Source organism: Aphelocoma coerulescens, chromosome 7 (genome assembly GCF_041296385.1).
Source record: "Aphelocoma coerulescens isolate FSJ_1873_10779 chromosome 7, UR_Acoe_1.0, whole genome shotgun sequence".
Lineage (NCBI taxonomy): Eukaryota > Metazoa > Chordata > Aves > Passeriformes > Corvidae > Aphelocoma > Aphelocoma coerulescens.
Window position 1 is genome coordinate 529,927 of NC_091021.1, and position 21,743 is coordinate 551,669.

The 21,743-nt window shown below is 55.7% G+C and overlaps 1 protein-coding gene across 2 annotated transcripts; it reads right to left on the reverse strand.

Moving 5' to 3' along the window:
* Nucleotides 1–345: 345 nt before the first annotated feature.
* LOC138113443 (uncharacterized) lies at nucleotides 346–19,302 on the reverse strand. 2 transcript variants are annotated; one of them, XM_069021634.1, is made up of 11 exons: nucleotides 18,587–18,707; nucleotides 16,578–16,625; nucleotides 16,047–16,234; nucleotides 8,768–8,883; nucleotides 6,402–6,491; nucleotides 5,721–5,820; nucleotides 5,480–5,604; nucleotides 5,149–5,339; nucleotides 4,748–4,857; nucleotides 4,319–4,460; nucleotides 346–3,940 (listed from the first exon to the last, which is right to left on the reverse strand). In XM_069021634.1, exons 2-11 carry the CDS (start codon nucleotides 16,580–16,582, stop codon nucleotides 2,146–2,148), a joined length of 2,862 nt encoding a protein of 953 aa, XP_068877735.1. In that variant the 5' UTR covers nucleotides 16,583–16,625; nucleotides 18,587–18,707; the 3' UTR covers nucleotides 346–2,145. The 2 variants fall into 2 exon arrangements, with proteins under 2 accessions (XP_068877735.1, XP_068877734.1); XM_069021633.1 differs by lacking the exons at nucleotides 16,578–16,625; nucleotides 18,587–18,707 and adding an exon at nucleotides 19,226–19,302.
* Nucleotides 19,303–21,743: the final 2,441 nt, after the last annotated feature.

Consider the following 21,743-nt stretch of genomic DNA (forward strand, 5'->3'; position numbering starts at 1 on the left):
CCCCTCGCGTTTACAGTTAAATAAAAATCCATACTATTGACATTGGTGTATGGTGTCGTTTACCCCTTATTTCAGAGGTATCTAATAATTTTTAACAGTTGGATCTTAACAACCATGTGTGTCAATGTCGAGTGTAACCCTGCCTGTGAGTGCCACAGCGCAGTCTGGGGGTGCAAAGGGGGGACACTGTCACACCTCTGCTGCTGTGTGTGCCCACGGCAGCCAGGGACAGCGACAGCGGGAGTGTCACACGCCCAGCACCAGGCCCGGGCTTTTCCCAGCACTTGCTCAGTCAAGGAGGAAATGGAGAGACACGGTTTCGGGGCAAAACAAACATCAGCACCGTACAAAGCAAATCGCCTTTTAATACATCGCCAGACACAGGGGCTGAGGCTCCGGACAGCTCTTTTCTCCTCAGCACCTTCCGGCTGCCACCAGCAGCACAAAGAAATCACGGAGCGGAAAATGAGACGCTGCCACCAGAACAGACTTTATCTGCACGGCCACGAGGTACAGAGAGATCAGACACCAGGGACAGCACAGTCACGGCCCCAAGCAGCAGAGCCCCCACGCCAAGGCCCATCTCTTGCAGGACTGGAAGCCCCTGGCACACCCCAGCACCGGCTCACAGGTGTCAGGACAAGAGGCTGGTGAGCAGAGCCCATCCTGCTGCTTTTTGGATCCGGATCGTGGCAAGTCAGCTCCTTGCCCTGTCCTAGGTGCTCCTCCAGGCCACTCTAGAGGGGTCCAGCACGTTTCAGCATCGCTCTGCTCCCAGCCTGCAGACAGGAGCTGGACCTTTCCCAAGCCCCATCAGCCAAGGCAAAGCTGGACATGAAGGAAGAGACCCAGGGAGGCAAGGCCACTCCATACCAGGACACGTGAGCTTGCTGCTGGCCCTGCACTGATTACCTGACTTAATTTGCTTGGTAAACACTTAACACTGGTGTGTGAGGCAGATGTGCCTCTCAGGGTGATGGGTGCATGAGGGGAAGGTGTGAATGTCCCCAACCACTCTGATCTCTCTGACCCAATGTTCCGAGCCAGCATGGTCTCAAATCAACCCCATCCTCCCCAGTCATTGCTTTTTTTGTGGGTTTCCCTGATGGATCTGCCAGAATTTGCCCCATGGTGGGGAAAACAACAATTAATTCACATCTTAGGTTACAAATATAGAAAAGAAAGGGAATTCAACAAAGTGGTTGTGCTGGGCTGCAGGCCAATGGTTTGAGGGGCACCAGGTGGGTCTCAATGGAGAGGCAGCCAGTGGTCACTGCATGCCTCCCCGCCTTTCCTTCTCGCTGATTTGGCAAAACCACAGGGGGAACCCCCATTGTTCCTCTGTCCCATGGCACTGCAGAGCACAGGAGAGGAAGGCAAGGACAAGCCAGTGACAAATCCAAGGGGAGTTTGGCTGGACCGTTGCCACCCTGCATCCCAGAAAGGTCACAACTGCCTGGTACCCACCTCTCCCAAATTCCCCTGGAAGGCTGCTGGAGAGCCCAAACCCCTGAGGTGCTTCCATTCCCACCGACTCCACCTCTCACTGAGACCCTTCAATGCTGCTGAGCTCCTCAAAGTGCTTGGTAACACCTTTTCCAAAGGATTTGGGTGGTTGCTGGAGGAGATGGAGAGCACAGGAGGGAGAGAGGCTCAGGCAGGCAGAGATGATGCAGGGGACCAAACAGCACCATGACAAGGGTGGTCCACACGTGGGAGATGGGGAGACCACACTGTTTTGTTGAGAAACAGCAGTTCAGTGGTACCTGCCTGTGAGGCAGCAGATCCATCTGCAAGAGGCTGCCCCAAGCCCACGGATGTGCCAGCAAGCAGTGTCCTTCCTCGGACCCAAGGGCCCGCAAGCCTCCCCAGTGGCACAGCTGCATCTCCCTGCAAGACTTCTCATGGAACAAGAAGTCCAAATCACTTCACCTTAGACTGCCTGACAGCACTGGAAGACAAAATCCTGAGAGACCAGGGAGCACGGGGCACCACTAGCAGGTATGAGAAGAGCTCACAGCTGCTGGTGGCTTTCCAAGACAGGGCTCCTGGCTCACAGTGAGCTCCAAACCAGGCTGCCCACAAAGGATGGTGTGGCTGCACCCCTGGCAGACCCTTGCTCCCTCCACAGGAGCCGGGCACCCCTCAGGTCCTGCAGCCCTCACACCTCACCTTGAGCTGGATCTCACAGGCACAGAGGGGCTGCCCAGCTGAGCAGGGAACTGATGGGCAGCCAGGGCCCTGCCCGGAGCATGGGGGTGCTCCTGCACCCACCTTCACAGGGAGAGCTGCTGAGCACCTTGGACCCGGGCCCGGTGAGGAGCAGGGTGCTCCAGGGTGGTTCTCAGCGGGGCAAGGCAAAGCGCCTGGCTGCTGGGGAAGGGGTACTTTAGAAGCATCCCTCAGGAAGTTGCTCTCGTGCCTAAAAAGGCCATTTCCATACTGGCACTCGGGCAGCACAACGCAGCCCATCTGCTGGGCGCTGGGATCCGTGCTGGAGCCCAGCAGGAGCCCACTGTGGTGCACTGGCCCTGCCCCATGGCTCCTCTGAGGGGCTGCCCCAGCCTGCGGGAGCCACAGCTGTGAGAACCACTTGTCCTCTCCCAGCACTGCCTGCTCCCCTTCCCAGGAAAAGCTGGGCTCCCCTTGGGCTGCCAGGGGCTGTTTGGGGAAGCTGCCATGCCCTGGCAGCTGCCTGGCTCTTAAGGATGCTCGCACCGGGAGAGCGGCCTCTGCATCACGGAGGTTCCCGTCCCCGCAGAACAAGGACTCGGGCAAGCCCTGGGTAGGGCAAGGAACAGACTGGGAGGGGGGTGGCAACCACAGCCTGGCCCCCGGGGGGCTCTCAGGGCTGCCAGCTGGCAGAGTCTGGGGCTCCATGTGCATTCCTGCAGCTGCCAGCTGCTTCGGAGCTATGGTCATCCAAGCCTCCGATGGGCAACTGGCTGGGTTTGCCTGGAGGGGGACGCTGTGCCAGAGAGTCACCAACGTGTTAGAGTGCAATGGGGGTGGGCAGCCTGAGCCTGGCAGCTGGCACCCAGGCTGGCTATGAGCAGCAGGAACAGTGTTATCTACAGGAGCAGAGGGGCTGGCTTCTGCCTGAAAGCCCTGGTTTGCCAGCTGAAGTGCTGCCGAGGGTTTGCTGCCAGAGACGGGGACAGCCAGCACAGTCCCTGCCACCGGCCCAGCTGGGCTAAACGGGACCTGCTGCTCTGGCTGGGCAGAGCTGCCCTCAGAGGTGACAGAGACTACAGAGCCCACAGCCCCATGGCCTCTCCGTGTGCCCAGTGCCCCAGGCTGTGCTGGGAACGCTGGATCAGCTGCCCAGCAGCGCGGGAAGTGAGCCACAGCACTGTTTTCCTCACAGCAGTGTGGGAAGTCCGGGCTCTTCCCAGCACCCTCCCTGAGGAGCATCTGCTCCACACAGGATGTCACCCTGGTGCCCGGCCTCCCGCCAAGCCGCTGAGCTGGCAGCTCCTCCTCTGCCCCCAAGCTGAACAGAGCCTCCTCCCACTGCTGCAGCTCGGTGTTGTCCCCGCCGAGGCTCTGGCAGACGTTTCCGCCCACCTGGCTCTTCTCAAAGAGGGCTTCGATGACCACCAGGAGGGAGTCGCTGTCCTCCTCGGCATTGCTGATCTCCTCGTTCTGGCTCAGCCCATCAGGCTCAGGGATCAAACCTGGCAAGGAGAACTGAGGCACGTTATCAGCATGGGAACTGTATATGGATGCATCCTGCTTCATCATGGCCCCAAGCAGAGAGTTGGGGTCCACCAAGCGCTGCTCCGAGTTGGAGTTTGCTCGTGCCTGCAACTCCTCCTTGGCTTGGAATGAGTCCAAGAACCCAGGAAGGTCATTCCCATACAACACTGCTTCCCCTGTGGCAAAGCTGAAGGGCAGCTGCAGGTTTCTCTTCCGGAGATGTTCCTCCCCTTCTTCATTCCTTCAGTGTGGAGGGAAAAAGAGATGGAAACAGCATGAGCAACTCCTCCAGGCCGGGCAAAATCACCCTTCTGACAGCAAGGGGGAACTCACAGCCCTGCCCTGGCTTTTTTAGAGGAAAAGGGGGCTGGATTGGGCTGGCTACAAGAGGGCTCTGGGGAGCCCACAGGGAGGTCTGCATGGCTCAGGGAAGGGCTGCTGCTCCCAGGCAGGAGCACGTCCACAAGCACCTCCTCAGAGCCGATTCACTAACACTGCAGGAGGACAAATGCTGCAAAGGGCCGACCCCAACTACCCTTTCCTCCACCCTCATGGCCCCTGCGTGCCTTGGGCAGCCCCCCCACGCCCAGAGCAGGTGAAGAGGGCCAGCAATACTCACGACAGGGCTCGCTGGCGGGCGATGATGCAGTCGGGCCTGTCCCCTTTGTACACCAGCCGTGCGTTGGCCTGCACCCACACCCAGCCGCCCCTCTTGGTCAGCAGCCGGAACACCGTCAGCCCGCTCTCCCCCGTCTTCATCACTGGGGCAGGGACACAAGAGAGCTGCCACAGACAGCGTTCCTCCACAGAGGCAGACAAATGACACGTGCAAGACGCCACGAGGTTGAGCCTCACCTCGTGCCCGTGCTACGGAGGTGGGAGATGTACGGTGCTGTGTCTCTGCCAGCTCCCTGAGCTCATCCAGGAGGAAGAGCCTTTACCCCAGCTACCCCAGCCCCTGGACACACAGTACCAAGGAGCAATAGTACAGCCAGGCCAGAGCCATGAGGGACCCCACAAACACCCCCCAACAGCCCCCAGCACTCACTTCTCACGTGGTGCTCTGCGCAGTGCATCATGTCGGCCGCGTGCACAAACTGGTATCCGGACCCCCTCCTGCACAGCTCCATCTCCGTGTATCCCAGGACAACCTTCCCCCTGGAATCAGCACAGGAACGCAGTGACACCAGGGGTGCATCCCTCACAGCTGCCCCACTGGCCAGACTTCCAGTTTGGGTGGGAGCTCCCTGTTCCACAAAACCCCTAAACCATGTCAGACAAGAAGTGCTGGTGCCCCATTAACCTGTTCCCCGTGTTACTAGGGGCTGCAGCAGAGGGACAAAAGCATCAGGCCACAGGAGCCGGGTCAGGTGTTCCTTGTCCCCACCAGGCCTAGTTTTTGGTCCAGCACCAGGCGTTTTGCCACGGGGAAAGTGAGAGGTGCCTTACCGGGAATCACAGGCCATGGGAGTGAAGTCCAGCTTGTGCTTTGTCTGGAAGATCAGCGTCTTGGTCCGGAGCTCCAGGATGGACAGAGGCTGGAGGAGCGTTGCAATGGCAAAGAGAGCAACTGGGGACTTGTCTGCTGCTGACTTGTGCTGCCCAAGAAGGACCTTCAGGCGCCCGTGGAAATTCAAGGCCTTACAGGGGATTAGAAAACGTGGGGGTGAGGCAAACGGGGTGGTGGGAACTGGCTGTGCTCCCATCCCTATGGGACACAGGTGGCTCTGGGGGAACACCCTGTGGGCACAGGGGGAGCAGGGGCGTGTCCCAGCATTACCAGGAATCCCGAGGAGTTATCCAGCAGGCAGCGGAAGCGGCAGGTGAAGCTCCTTTCCACGAAGGACTGCTTCTCAGCGTGGAGGTGCTGGGGGCTGGCCAGCAGCGGCTGCTCAGCAGGAAAGGCTGGAAAACCAAAGGGAAAGGGAAGCTTTCCAAGCTGTGCTGCACACCCTGAGCTCACGGCTCAGAGGTGCTGGAGTGAAGCCCCGTGTTCCCGCAGGGATCACCCCGGCACTCACTGTCAGCAGCGGGCAGCGGGCTCCTGTGCAGCTGGCGGCGGAAGGCGGCCCTGTCGTCCGCATGGATCAGCTCGTACACGCTCTGGTAGATGAGATCCGACTGGAATGACACAAGGGAATAGTGTCCACTCCTGGACAGCCTGGCAGAGGTGTCTGGAGGAGAGGACATGGCAGGAGGTCTCTCTTCGTGGGCACTGAAAGTGCAGGGATTGAGTGGAAAGAAGAGTAAACACCGCAAGGCCTGTGTGCTATGTGCAGAGCGAGGGCCAGGAGTGGCTGCTCTTTTAGGGATGCATCAGGAAGGAGGAAAAGGGATCTGCCAGGGGAAATCTTGGGAATGGCTAAGAGCTTTCTAGAAGCAGTAGAAACAGCGATGTCCAGGTAACCCTGGCTGCTCAGGACTGCCTGCTTCCCCAGCATTCCCTCATCACAGCCAAGCAGAGCTTTCCAGCCTCTTCCCCACACTGTCGAGGCTGAGGTTCTCCCGGTGTTCCTCAGCCCTTCCACAGATGTTTCACACTGCCTCTGGCTCGCAGTCCTTAATGGGAAATGCTGAAACTCCAGCTCCTTCCCTTGCCACAGGAGCTGCTGCCCTTTGGGAAGCTTTGCTCCCCATCTGCACCTCCTTCCCAGACCAGGACTGCATCCGTCTGTTTCCAGCCAGGAAAACACGGTGCTCACCTGGTGGAAGCCCAGGTAGTCCTGCACAGTAGGGGAGATGTAGAAGATGTAGCCGTCTCCAGTCACGGCGATGACAAATCCATTGAGTGCCTGAAAGCAAAGGTTCAGTCCAGAGTTACTCTCCCAGCTTCAATCCAGCTGCTGGAAGATGAAATCCCCCAGCTGTTTCTTGAGCATTCAGGGACCCGAAGGGACCTTCCTCCTCAACAAGGAGCCCCACAAAGAAGGACAGCACCTGGTAACCATGCAAGACTCAGTTCTGTGGAGGTTTTTGTTCCCAGCACAAGCAACGATCCAAGCTGGACCGACCACTTTCTCCAAACCCCTCATGGAAGCCCCTCACACTGCAGGGCAGCTCCTGCATCAGGAGGGGCCAGCTAAGGAGAGGTTTCATGGGGGACCTGGAGTTGGTTTCCTCCTCTCCAGCTGGGAATAGCTACACTCCTCCGGGGCTCTGCTTTGGACACGATGATCCTTGTGGGTCCCTTCCAGCTCAAGATATTCTATGATTCTGGTGACCATTTCAGGCTGATTTCCCCCAAAAGCGAAGCACTGCACTAGAATGTAACTCTTGCCCCCTGCTCTTGACTGCAATACATTTAATTTATTAGTGAATAGAAGGAGAGAAATTAGGAAAAGAACACCCTAAATGGAAACCTTGTGCACAGATCCAGCTTGCTGAGAGAGCAGACCCTTCCCTTTGTGTGCTGCAGCCCCTGAGGGATCCCGAGTCAGAGCTCTCTGCAAATCACAGTATCTGATTAAAATGATCTTTGTGGGGGAAAAAAAAAAGCCACCAGACAGCTCAGCTGGGACATTTCTGTCACAGTAACACCTCATAAGCTCTCCAGATGCCTTCAGTCACCCGGGGCTGCCAATGCTCCAGTGGCTCAGCAAATTGCCACCACATGGTGCAAGTCCAAACCCCTGGAGAGCGCTCAGGAGCAGCTCCACGCAGGGACTGGGGCAGCTCCTCCGTGCCTGTCACACTTGCAGACAGTGGAGGACCTCGTGTGGTCCAGGAGTCACTGCCAAAAGTCACACTGAGCTCCCAGGAGTCACTGCCTCACCAAAATCCCACATGGAGGCTCCTGCTGGGGGTCCGCTCACACTGCCTGCTGCCTGTAGGGCTCTGCAGGAACAGGGCTGAAGCAACCAAAGTCAGGCTTAAGGAGAGCCAAGCATCCATCTGCTGGTGTTTGGAGAGGTGGGAGCAGAGGACTGAAGGCCCAGAAAGCCTACAAGAGAGCTGGAGAGGGCATGGAGGGATAGGACAAGGAGGCTTCATGCTGCCAGAGGGCAGGGATAGATGGGATATTGGGAAGGAATCCTTCCCAGTGAGGGTGGGCAGGCCCTGGCACAGGGTGCCCAGAGAAGCTGTGGCTGCTCCTGGATCCCTGGAAGTGTCCAAGGCCAGGCTGGACAGGGCTTGGAGCACCCTGGGCTAGTGGAAGGTGTCCCTGCCCATGGCAGCTCATCAGAAGATGGGCTTTAAGGTCCCTCCCCACCCAAACCCTTCTGGGATTCTGTGAAAGCCCAGGCACAGGAGATGCCAAGAACATGGAATGATTAAAGGTCTTGCACAGACTTGCCCTGCAGCCCCAGGGAGCAGCATGTTCCAAAGCTGATGGGCCCAGATGCTTGTTCAGCAACCAGCCTTTCCATGGGACCCTTCTATGCCAGGCCCTTCCAGCTCACATTTGTAAGTGGCAGCCCAAAGCAGCAGCGTTGTGGGAGGCTGGTTCCCCTTGTCCTCGTGCTCTGAGCTTCACTGACAGCTGCTCCACGAGACACACGCTGGCCTTTCTACAAAGCAAAGCCCCCGCTGCTTTTGTCCACCACTGTTTTCCAACACCCATCTGCCCTTCTTTTCTCCCCCACAACCTGCAAACCAAAGCTGGGCTTTTCCCATCCCAGGCAGGCTCTGAACTCATCCCTAAGGAGCTCATGCAATGCCCCAGGCAGGGCAAGGAGCTCCTGGAGGATGTTTTGTCCCACAGCTCTCAACATTCTCCTCTTGGCCTTTGCTGAAGGTAAGAAACCAACCCAGCACCTTGGAAACTACTCAGGGATCAATGCCTACACCACCATGGGATATCCCTGAACCTCTTGGCTGGGATGGAGCTTGTGTCCATGAGCTGTATGAATCAAAAAGGGCAGCACACTGCAGTGGGGATGGTGGGAATGGTGGGAATGGGGATCTGGACCCATCCCAGCCAGGCAGCATCACTGGTCTCTGTCCCTAGGAATTCAGTGCCTGCAGGAATCACAGCAAAGCAGCTCTGGGCAAGGCAGGGTCTCCTCTCACTCCACAAGCTCCAGAGCTGCTTGGGGAGACCCCAAATGACCAAGCCACAGCACCATACCTGGAGCAGCAGCTCCCCCTCAGGAAACAGCTCCGTGTCACCCTGCGGCTCCATCCACCTGTCCCCTCCTGGGGCTCTGGGCTGATCCACGCAGCTGCCAACCTTTGGAGCTGTAGCTGCAAGTGAGAAGGCAAGAAATCAGTGTGGAAGGGGCAAGCCAGGAGCCTCCCCCTCCTCCTTCCCCCTCCAAGGCTGCTCATGCAGCTGTTGGACGCCCGTGGACCCAGCATGGAGGAAGGTGAGACCATCAGTGGGAACTGGCAAAGAGCCCATTTATGGAGCCATGCCCAACTGCTCGAGGCTTCCTCCAAGACATTATTTCCTTGCTTGATCCCATCTCTGGGAAACCTCACTTCTGCCAGGGTGTGAGCCAGAGGGCAGAGGGGAGCTGGTGCTCTGAGCTGCCCAGGCTGGGGAACACCATCCAACACAGCCAGGAGGCTTTGGGTTAGAGCCTGGCTCCAAGCCACCCCAGTGGGGTGCTCTGTCTGCTCTGGTGCCCTTCAGGGTTGAAGAAAGACAGGCAAACCTTCCCAAAGCACCTGAGATGCCACCAAAGCACCCATATTTGTTTTCTCCCTCCCAGCTGTGGCTGCTTGGAAGCAGATCAAGAGTTGGTGGCCGTGGCACTCCCAGTGACACGTGAGAGCTCTTGGCTCCCAGGACTCGCTGCCACCGCCTCCCCAGGCTGATTCAGGTGCTGCCTCATGCTTCAGCACTGGATGCCTTCAAGGCAACACCCCTGGGTGCAGCCAGCATGAAACCTCCTGCTGCCCTGGTTGTGGGACCTCGAGTGTCAGGTAACAGGAATGGGGACAGAGGCTCCCAGGGACATCCCCAGCGTGGTCCTTTATCTGCTGATTTTTATTGAAAAGCTCAATCCAAACTCAGCTTCCAGCAAAAGGATGATTTTCAAGGCATGTTTTTGTGCCAGCTCAACAACAAAAAAAAAATCACAGAAAAGCTCAAAGCAGCTCCTGTATAGGAACCACCCCACATCTGCCACCACCACCAGCTCCTGCAGCTCCCTGGGGTCCGACAGAGCTCACATATCCTGTGTGATCCACATCCCAGCAGCAAGCACTGCCCGCCCCATCTCAGCCCTGGGTGTCAGATGGTGCCGGATCCAAAGGGAGAACATCCTCTGGATGTTGGGGAGCGATACGAAATGAGGAGGAACCTCAAACCATCCCATACATTTAATTTTCTCCATGGTAGAAGCTCTCACTTCACCACTGAAATGTTTTAAAGGTTTGCTTGGTTTCTTCCCTGGTAGCACCAAGGTCAAAGGCAAAACGATTCGGAACCTAAAGAAGTTTCATGTGCCACTGCTGATCTGGGACATTTTGCTCTGCAGCAAACCATCAACGTGCCAAAGCGTTTTCCCTGATGGACTGGCACGTTTGGATACAAAACAAATTTGGAGCCAAAGCCTCCCTGGGATGTATTTACACCTGGAGCCTGAGTGACAACAAGCACCCGCCCATGGAGGCTGTCAGCAGCCAGGGCATGGATCCAGGTAGGGCCAGGGTAATTAGCTGCAGGTCTTGCACAAGGTGACACAAACAGCAGTGGAGAGGGTGCTCTGGAACAGAGTCAGCCTCCATCTCCATCACTGACAGAGCTGGGATACTTCTTCCTCCCCCAAACCTTCAGCGCTCCTTGGAGATGCTCAGGCAGCATCTCCACCTTCTCCATCAGTCACAGCTTCTGCTTTTTTCCATCCTGTGCTGTCGGATCAGTCAGGTCAGGGGATGTGAGACCGCTGGGAAAGGTTGGGAAAGATGAGATTTAACAGGGAGACACCAAGCATAAAGCCTCCTCACATGACTGCCGTGTGATCCCCAAGGAAAAACATCCCATCTGGACCACATGGCTTCAATTTGCACTCCATGGAGTGTAATAGTTTCAAAATGAAACATCGATTCTTGTTTAAAATTTGATTTCTTTTGAAGGGCTGACTCCTCTCTAAAGCATTGAAACAAGGCAGGCTGGCAGGGGATGTCAAGAAGAAACAAGTTTTTCCAAAACAAAGCTCCAAAAGGGCAGAGAGCTTTTTGAGAGGATGCACATCGTGAGAGCATGTGGTCTCCAGCTCTCTCTCAGTGTCCACCAACAGCATCTGCACAGAAAGCTGGGGAGAGTGCTGTGGCTTACAAAATCCAGCAGGAAATACCCATTTTGTGCTCTCCAGCAAAATTTCTTCAACTCTCCCACTAATCTTAGCATGGGGCTTTTAATCTCCCACCAAAGGTGCTCCCTTCCCCTTCTCTCAAACACGGAGCAGTCCATTTCTGCACAGCTGAGCTCAACAACCCTCCAGAACCTGTCTCCCACGGGACACACCGTGATGAGGGGAGCATCAGGAGCTCTTGCTCCTGACCTGGGGAGAAGGTCTGGAGCATGGAGAGAGGGGAGGAAACTCAAAGAGATGGCGTCTGCCACCAAAGTACTGGTGGTGTGGAGCAGCTGGTGCTCACATCCTGCCCGGTCCTCGCCATCCACAGCCAGTGGCTAAGATGGACTGGAAACAGTGGCTGGCAGGAAGAAGAGACCCCCATCAGCTGCCAGGCAGGACAAAGCAGGTGATGAGCTGTATTAAGAGCTGGCTAATTCATCCCATCTAGCACACTCCTTTAATGGAGCACTTGAGACTCACTCACACACAAAGCAGCCAAGACCACAAACTACTGGGATTAAAGGAAACAGGTCCAGCATGTATCCAAGCCATAATATACCCATGGCAACAGAAATAACTGGATAAAAGGACAGTGCACTTTTGCTGTTTGTGCCCGGTTTTTCCAATCTCCTGCAGTGCATCCTTGACAATTAATGGGAATTAATGTGTGGATGTGGCACTTGGGGACATGGGTTAGTGGTGGGCTTGGCAGTGCTGGGTTAATGGTTGGACCTGATGATTGTAGAGGTCTTTTCCAACCTTAATGGTTCCATAATTCTATGAAAAAGAACACGGCAAAAGCCATGTGCAGTTACCAGGTAAGTCCCAGGCATTTGCTGGAGCAGTGTGGTGATCACTTACATTTTCAAAGTGCTGGGATAGAGGCTGTGTGTAATTTTTGAGACAGGAGGGGGGAATCCAGCTCTGTCCTGAACCCCAACACCAGCCAGAGCACTGCAGGAGGTTTCCTGCTGCTGGTGTGGCCCCCAAACACTGCAAGGCTTTCAGTCAGCCAGGGAAGATGCCAGAATCAGCAGAGTTTCCAGCATCAATGAATCAGGATGTGCCCCATATATCGCCAATGTCCTCCTGCTCTAGGCTGGCATTCTTGTCTCTGCAAGGAGGCTCCTAAGCCCTGCAATGGAGCAAAAATGTCAAGCAGGAGAAAGAAGGAAAAAGGAGCAAAGTCATCTAATCTCTTCACTTTTCTGCCCATCACATTCCCAAAGAAAAACATGGCAAGGCAGCCATGGAAGCTCAAACACATCCCTTGCCTCTGGCATGGATTTGGCACTGAAAAGAAAAGGTTATTGGTAACAACCCCAAAGCCAGATCTGCTCTCAAAGACTGGGTTACACCAGGGGGAGCTGACAAGCTTCACCCAGGGCAAACACTTCTCTTTAAACAGGCTCCAGAGATATCCAAAAACCAGGAGCTCCCAGCTCTTCCAGCAACACCAAGCCACGCACAACCGTTTTCCTCTTGGATCCGATCCCAAACCCCGTCAAATTAGCACCAACCTTTGCCTCAGCTGTTTAGCAAAGGCATGGTGCCAAGCAGAGCAGGCTCGTGCCATCCAAGTGAAACAGACAAATGCCAAACCCCCAGATTACAAACTATTAGGAAAAGTCACTCAGCATTTTCCGGGAACACAGAAATGCCCTGGGGAGCGCAGGCATCCCCAAGTCCATGCCAGCCTCCCCAGCCTGCTTCAAAACCTTCATCCCACACAGTCCTGCAGGATCTTGCCCAGGGACAGACTTGGGCTTGACTCCTTTCACTGCCTCAGTTACTTCAGGCCCAGACCCCTGCAGCTCTGGCCCGTGGTAACAACAAACAAGGAGATGAATAAAAAAGCTAATTTAGTGCCGACTGCAGTGAGATTACCCAGGGAGACCTGCTGCCAGCTGCCCTGCAGCGCAGCACTGGAGAGGGATCTGCTGAGACCAGCACCAGAGGTGGGAAAGGACCTGGTGAGAACTCCTAAGCCAAGCCCCTGCTCCAGCCAGGTCAGCTGGATGGGCAGGTACCCCACTGCTCACCGTCTGCTAGGAGCTGTTAGATACCTCAAGCTTTGCCAGACTCCAGAGTGTGGTCTCCTACCATGACAGGGTTTTCCGTGGGTTCTGAAACAGAGTGGGCTAGGTGGGATATTGGAAAGAAATTCTTCCCTGGGAAGGTTGTGAGGCTCTGGCACAGATTCCCAGAGCAGCTGTGGCTGCCCCTGGATCCCTGGCAGTGTCCAAGGCCAGGCTGGACACTGGGGCTTGGAGCAGCCTGGGACAGTGGAAGGTGTCCCTGCCATGGCAGGAGGTGGGACTGGAGGAACTTCCTTCCAACCCAAACCAGTCTGGGACTCTGCAATCCTCTCTCTTGCAGACCTCCCTGCCTGGTGTCCTAGGAACAGGGCATGGCAGCACATTCCCTAATCACACCGTCTCCACCTCAGAGAGCATTTTAAGTCCAGTTTTATTGCTCACCCTTGGCAGAGCCACATCTGCAATCCTAGCATCTGCTTCCTTTGTTAGAGGAACCGTAGGAAACGAACCCCAGCATGGCTCTCCAGCTAGCTGGAGGTTTTCCAAGCCACTCAGCACTCAGCACTAAAATCCATCCAAGCTTTCAGGAGATCTCCCACTTTGCAGCAAGTGGGGCTCCTGTCACACCACAGAGAGCCCAGAGCATCGTGGCAGTCAGCAACACAGACACAAGCTTTTCTCCTTGGGCACTTGCTCTCAAAGAGACAGGGATCAGCAAAGTCACTCCAGATTTGTCTGGGAGACTGTCAGACACAGGTCCAAGTAGCAACCACTGCAAATTGGTTTGCAGACAGGGCTCAGCACAAGTCTGGCAGCGAGGTTCAGTCATTGTTTGTGCGAGTGACAAAACCTTTAAAGGGCCTTTAAGGCAGGCTGTGATAGCACCAGAGCTGTCACCACAGCCCAGCAGCACTCACAGGCTGGGCCTGATGGGCAAAGCTTGCAGGAGACCAAGCCCTGAGCCCCTGATTTTGCACGGGGAAGACTGAGATACCAGGCAGCAGAGAGCTGTGCAACACCTGCAGCGTCTGCCCCAGGGCACAGAGGAGTTAGAGAGGTGCACACCCTGAGCCAGCCCGTAGAGGCACGGAGGGAGCTCCAAGAGCTTCCCTCTTTGGGCCTGAAGCTTGGCATTTCCAGCAAACTACTAATTAGTCTGGCTTCTTATTAAAGCTCAGAGGAGAACATTTAAAAGCAAAGCAGGTTCAGAAGATGATGCGGTGAGTCACTGCCCCGCAGTGGAAACCAGGATCCCACGCAGATGACAAGTCCCTTTGCCTCGTACCCACTGTGGAAAGCAGGCGCTGATACCAGCACCCAAACCCACTGTGGGTTTGTCCTCTGCTCTGTCCCACCCCAAGCACTGCCCCAGACCCTGATGCCTGGCTTCCTACACCCCATTCAACAGGCCTGTTCCCAATCCAGAGGCACAGAGTACCCACACCTCAGAAATACCAGAGAAGATGGAGAAGGCTGGAAGCCTCTTCTCAGATTTCTCCTGGTGTAAGCAGCCAGACAAGATGCAGGCAACACAGCAAAGCTCCACTCAAGGGCTGGAGAAACGCAGCACAAGGGAAAAGGGAGCCTCAGGGCATCACCCTGAGCCCACTGTGCAATTGGTCTCTCAATTGCCTGGAGATAAGGCAATCACCAGTCTATCAAAATATCCATCTCTCTCCTGCCTGGAGATAAGGCCGGGCCTGGGCTGTGGATGGGAAGACGACAGGGATGCTCCCCAGGCAATGCCACACTCTCCTGCTGCAAGAGAGGAGCCTGCACGAAGCAGAGGACAGCAAACCTGACACAGAAAACAGAGCACAAGGGGTGCCACCATGTCCCCCAAAATGCCCGACAGGACACACCAGGGGCAGGCTGCTGTGACCTGCAGCTGGCACCGGTCTTCATCAGGCACGGCTGGGACCCACCCACCTTGATGAATTGCTGGGATGACGTGAAGTCAAACAAGATGAACATCAGGGCAGAGCAAGGGGAAGGAGATGGAAATCAGAGGCAAGTGGCCAGATGGGAGTAATTGGCCAGGCAGAATGGGGCTACAGAACCCCTGCAATGCCAAATGCTTTTCCAGAGCAGCTCTCACACTGGGAAGCACATGCTGAGCACATCCAGCAGGAACCAGCTCCTGCTTGGAGGCACAGGTCCCATCTGGAGAGTTTGGCACAGGAATCTCCTCCTGGAGCCCAGCATCCCAGCTGGAGAGGGCGCTGGGAGGGCCCCAGAGGAGCGGGCAAGAGGGAAAAGCCAAGGGAGCCAAGTTTATCCGGGTTGCAGCGGGGAGAAGACACAGTGGGAACCTCTAAATATAAAAAGCTCTTCTGCCTTCCTGCCCCACATGCTCTGCCTTCCCCAGTGTCCATCACCCACTCCATCGAGCCCACATCACCGCAGAGGGAGCACGTCCCTGCCCGCACGTGCTGGTGACTCCTGGGAATGTGGTGGCTGCCCCCAGCCAGGCTCTGCACCATATCTGTGTTATAATTTATTAAATGTACTGTAACTGTAACAATAAAGGGCTGAAGAAGAATAGGGAGGGGGGAGAAGGAAAATGGAAGAAATGTAAGAATACCGAATATGGAATAAGTAAGGAAATAGAGAATATGGAATATAATAAAAGGGAATACATAATATGTATTATATTATGCAGTTTCGATTATTTAATTAATTTAATTTTAAATTGCCATTCCAGTTAGATGAGGGTAATGCTGCTGTTCAACAAGACACACTTTTACCCACCTTTCCCTTCTTCTCCATAGGCTGGTGGGAGCGGGACACAAGAGGAGTTTTGGACATAAAGGATGGCTGCTAATGAAATGGAAGAACTTTGCAGGAGGTCTCAGCTGCTGGGCAGGCCCCCAGGCTGCCCCCTCCATCCGTGCTGACATTTTCCTGCCAGTATCAACATCCAAGGGCCCGCTCCCACAACTCACCATCATCCTACCTTCAGGAAACACAACCTTCCATCCCAAAGCTTGGGGTGGGACACGAGCTGTGCAGTGGGGATTGATCCCAGGGGCTCTTCCCCCCTCCCAGCACGGACACTCACCCATCAGGTAGCTCTTCACCTTCAGGTAGCCCACGGCCAGCCGGAGGATGGAGAGTTTATCCAGTCTGGAGCGCACATCCTCAGGGAAGGGCAGCAGCCCCGTCAGCTTGTTCAGCTCTTGGTTCAGCCGGTCCCGGTGCCGCTTGGAGGGGTTGGACTTCCCACCCTCGGGTGGGGGTGGTTTGGGGCTGGAAGAGGCAGAGGAGAGGTTCATCAAACTGGGGTTGTCCAACAGGCTCTCTCCAAAGCCAGCACTGGCTTTGGTGCAGCCACAACAGTGAAATGGCAGGTGGCCAAGGTAACCACAGCCCACAACAGCACAAGGCAGTGGTTGGCCTTAAAGCCCATCTCATTCCACCCCCTGCCATGGGCAGGGACACCTTCCACTATCCCAGGTTGCTCCAAGCCCCAATGTCCAGCCTGGCTTTGGGCACTTCCAGGGATGGGGCAGCCACAGGGCAGAATGAGATGAGCTTCAAGGTCCCTTCCAACCCAAACCATTCTGGGATTCTATGACTTAAACAAGGATACCTCATAGGGTGGTTGTCATGGTTGAGCAGCACCTTGAAAATAGCCTCTCTTTAAAAAAAAAAAAAGTTGATGTAAAAAGTTTTGTTTTCTTCCAATATTCTGATTTCTGACCCTTTTAGTGGGCCTTCCCAAACTAAACAGCACTTGATGACAAACTTAGGCCCCGAGGGCAACCCACAGCCTGCAGAAGGAAGTGTCCAGGAGAGCAGCCCTCCCCTGCCTGAAGCCTGCACGAGGTCCCAATGCTATCAGCTGCAGCTATTTCACCCACTCCAGCCAAAATCCCAGCACAGCAGCAAAGTTAATAATTTTAACGAGTCTTGGATCACACCCTGTCTCCTTCATTTTTGAATTCCATAGCTCGAAGGAAAACCCTTCAGACTCCCCCGGCTCCGTATCTCACTCGGCTGCATCCCCTAACACGCACCTCGTTTGGTTTGATGTGATTTGTCTAACCACAAACTCCCTCTCCACAGGCACCCTCACTTCAGCAAGGAGCTCTGGATAACAGGATCTGCCAGTATTTAGCAGCAATTTAAGCTCTCTCCTCTACCACCACTCTCCAATCTCATCTGGCAGGGCTGCTCGCGTGTGTGACATGAGAGGAAATGAGCATTAAATGAAATGCTCTGAGGTGCCTGTTGAATTTTCAGATCAGAGAGAGATTGAGGGGTCTTCTAAGGATGAATGGAAAATTGTGGCATTTCCCTAGGAAAGCTCAGTCCTGCTGGGTTGTAAGAGCAGCATCAGGAGGGATATCCCCTCTCGCAGGGAGGCTGGCACAATGCAGCTCCAAACTTGTCCACACAAGCTGGGTAAAACACACTGGCACCAGGGATCTTACGAAGCTTAAACATTTTTGAAATCACAGTCACGCACCAGGAAGGAGCAAAATTAAAACAGTTTTCCTTTGATGCTGATTTAAAAAAAAAAAAAAAAAAAAGGTGAAAAAAATTAGGTTGAGATTCCTCAGATATCCTTTAAAGTCCTCTGGCCACTCACCATCCTAATCCAGCCCCAAACAGGCAGAAAGAAGAGAAAATGAGGCTGGAGGTGAGCACGGCAGTGGGTAAAACACTGAGGTGTAACAGAATCTCTGGGATAGCCTGGCCAAGCACTGAAGACCCTCTGGCTGAGGCACACGGGGTGACACAGCCAGCAGCAAGTGACCCCAAGGCTCAGGGAGGACACCCCAACACCTCTGTTCCTGCATGTGCCAGCTGCAGCACGCAGGGTGCTCCATGGCCAGCCTGGAGAGAGGGGGTGACAGTGAGGAAAATGCCTCATGGAAACAGCGAAGCTCAGTCTGTACACTTAAAACCTGTTCAAATTCCCTTCCCTTTGGCCCGGTGGTTATGAAGCAATGCCGCGGGGTTTGTGGCGAAGCTGGTGACCCCCGTGCCGAGGGAAAGCTCAGCTCCCAGCGGGGCAAAGGCTGTGCTGCTGCTGGGGTTTGTTTTTCCCCAGCTGCCCTTTGAACGGGAACCCAGTAGGAAGCGTATCCCTTCTGCAAGCTGGCAAGTACCGAGTGAGATCATTCCCGACAGTGGAATTTGCCTGAGCTGATCTATTGTCTCCTAATTTTTATTAATACTTTTTTTTAACAAGAAAAAAGCCCTGAGCAAACTGGACAGGGGCTGGAGAAGCCCCTCAGCCCATCCTCCCCATCCCATCCGGCTGGCTGCACATCCCACTGCCTCCAGCCCTGCTCCGCCTGGCCTCTCCCAGCAGGATCCCGCTCCAAGACCTGAGCGGTCACAGAGAAAAAGAATCTCTTCCCCATTCCCGAGGCTGACCTTGCAGAACCGGGAACGAGGGCCCTTCTGCTCCAAAGAGACACCTTCTTCTGCACCCTGAGCCAGCCCAAACCCTCAGGCTGGTATGCCAGAGGGCTGGAATCACTGCTCCGAGATGAACAGGAGCCAGGTTTAGGGTAAAACAATTACCCTTCATGTCTCCACAATAAGACTCCCAAATAAATACCCAAGAGAGGCTCAGGGTCGCCTCACCACAGGTTTAAAGTGTTGATGCTCCCTCCTTCATCCCAGGCTTGGACTCAGCTCCTCCATCTCCTTCCCCACAGCCTCCCAGAAGTATATATCCACCTTTTTTTCCTATACACCTGGAAAATCTGAGGTGAAACAGGCTGAGGGGACTTGGGAGCTGGGGAGGGCACGGGGGAGGCAGGAAACACTGGGCACACACTGAGGGGGATGTTATGCAACAGCTACTGAGCGGCGTGGTAATTAATAATTAAGGAATTGAGATGCTTTGGTAATTACCAATTGCTGTGTGTTGGATTCAGGCAGGCACCAAAACATAGCCCAGCCCGCAAATCACTGCTGAGCAGCTCAAACTCTCCAGCGAGCTTCCTCACCGGGATGCAGGACAAGCATCTTCGGGATTTCTGTTTTCCCACCAGCGTGCCAGAGCCGACACAGCGTTAGCTCCAATTAACCCTAATTAAAACCGAGTAACCCAAGCATGCTGCTCCCTTTTGCTTTCCCAGCGCTCGCACCAGAGCGGCTCCAGGCACTTCCCCAGAACCAGCTGGGCTCCCGCTGCCCGCTTTTCGCTCGCCCTCCCCGGTCCCACGCACCTGCCCCCGCCCCGGGGGTGACCGGGGGGAGCCCCCGAGCTGCACCCACCTCTTGGGCACCGGCTTCTTCCTCTTCCTGCCGGCGTACATCCCCGGGCAGCGGCGGCAGCGCCGGCCGGAGCGGCGGCGGCGGCGGCGGCAGCGGGACCGCGCCCGGGGCGGGGCTCCGGGGGACCGGCACTGGCCACGCCCTTGGGTGGCCACCACACCCGTGGGACACTGGCCGCGCCCCCGGGAGCCCGGTCCCGGGGACACCAAACGCCGGGAAACAGCGTGCGCGTGGGACACCGAATCCTGGGAAACACTGTGCCCATGGAGCACTGTCCCCAGGTGACACCCTAATAATCCTGGGAACACTGAGCCCCAAGGGCCACCAGATCCTGGGAAACACCGTGTCCATGGGACACCCTCCCTAGCAGACACCAAATCCTAGGAAGCACCGTGTCCCATGGGCCGCCATCCAAAGAGGAGACCAACTCCTGGGAAACACCATGCAATCCTCACCACAATCTCAGGGGACGCCAAATCCTGGAAAACACTGTCTCCACAGGCCACTCTTCCTAGGGACCACCAAATTCCCAAGGGGCCACCAAATCCTGGGAAACGCCATGCCTATAGACCACCATCCTATGTGCAGGTGGCATTGAATCCTGGGAAAGCACATCCATGGGCCACCATGCCCAGGGAATATCGAATCATGGGGAACGCCGTGTCTGTGGGCCATCATCCACAGGGGACACCGACTCCTGGCAAATACCGTGTCCATGGGCCACCATTCCAGAGCCTGAGCTCCTTGCTGGTGCCCCTTCAGGAAAAGCCAGCCTGTTCCCTCACACTTTGCATTTCCCTGAGTTAATGCTGCCCAAAGCTTTTGCTCTTCCCCCAAAAACCAGCCCCAGCTGCTGTGGGGAGGCCCTGGCACAGGTTGTCCAGGGAAGCTGTGGCTGCCCCATCCCTGAAAGTGCTCAAGGCCAGGCTGGATGGGGCTTGGAGCAACCTGGGATAGTTGCAGACAGAGGTGCTAAGGAAACCCAGACCCGTCCTTTGTGGATTGTTTGGTTGGGTTTTTTAAGGCGTTTGCAAATTCCAGGGATAAATCCTTGAAATGAAACTTGATTGCTTCTTGCCAAGGGGCAAAGCAGAAACCACTAACAGTGTCACAAATGTGCCAGGTCAGCAGAGCTGATGTCACTTTGATGGGAAACGTGTAAAACGTTTGGTTATGACCTTCCCAGACTCAGTAATTTGGCCGGTTTTAAATTAGGCAGGCAAGGATCCAGCTCAGGATCCAGCTCAGGCCTGGAATTGCACTCCAGTGTCTCCATCAAGTGGAGATAGGAGGCTGCAGGAAGAAGGTGGCCCAGGCATCCAGCTCTCGTGTGTGCCAGTGGCAAGCAGGGCTGTGGGAAAGCAGTTTCCAGAGCTCCTGGGACACCCCCAGATTTGGGAATCACAAAATCACTTAGGTTGGAAAGGATCTCCGGGATCATCAAGCCCAGCCGCTCCCCCAGCACTGCCCTGACTAACCCATGTCCCCAAGTGCCACATCCACATGAAGACACACGTGGTCCCTCGTTGGGTCAAAGCCCCCCAGGGCTCTCCTCCCAGACTTCTCCTTCCCAGCTCCTACAAATCCCAGAGCCTTTCCAAAGCAGCTCGACATCGCTCTCCTACTGCCAGCTTTTCTCTGGGAAAACCCACCTGATTCACCTCCTTCCACCCAGTGGAAAGAGATGGAGCAAAACCCAGAGCAGCTTTAAGCAAAAAGGTTTCCAAAGGCATCTCCTACCAGGCAGAGCCAGGCTTGGGGCACTGCCCATGTTCCAAATCGAAAAGCCAGGAACCCTCCAGGGATGTCCCTGGCACTCCTGGCAGCAGCAGGAAGGGGGCTGTGAAATGTCTTACCCCAAAATCAGGTGCTTGTACACAACAAGAGCCCCCTGACGCAGCTGTACCTGTTTTGTCCCTGGGATCACTCACTTCCCGCTGCATATGGGCTCCCGGTGTCCTGCCCGACCTCCCGCCTGGAGGCACCGACCAGGCTCCGCAGGGACGGGGTCTGCAGCACCACGACGCCCTGGGGGAACGCTGCAGGACGTCCCTGCCGCTCTCCTGGGTGAGATAAGGGAAGCTTGGAGATGCTGGTCAGGCACCCAAAGCAGGGTGCAGAGGGAATCAGGACAACTGGATGCGCGGGTATTGGAAACAGACGCAGCCCAGGCTCCCTCCTGCGGGGACCGGCGGGCAGACGTGGTGCGGGCATCCTGTCTGTCCCTTATCCCGCCCAGCCCCTAACTAGGCTGCTCCCTACCCTCCCTGCTGCCTAACCCTGTCCCACCTGTGTCTTATCCCTAACCAGGCTGCTCCCTGTCCCACCTGCTCCCTAACTCGCGGCTGTTCCCGGCCCCGCCTGCTGCCTGTCCCGTCTGTTCCCTAACCAGGGTGTTCCCTACGCCCCCTACTCCCTAAACTCGGTTGTTCCCCTGCTCCCTGTCCCTAACCAGGCTGTTCCCTGTCCCTCCTGCTCCCTAACCCCATTGCCCTCAGCCCCTCCCGCCAGAGCCCAC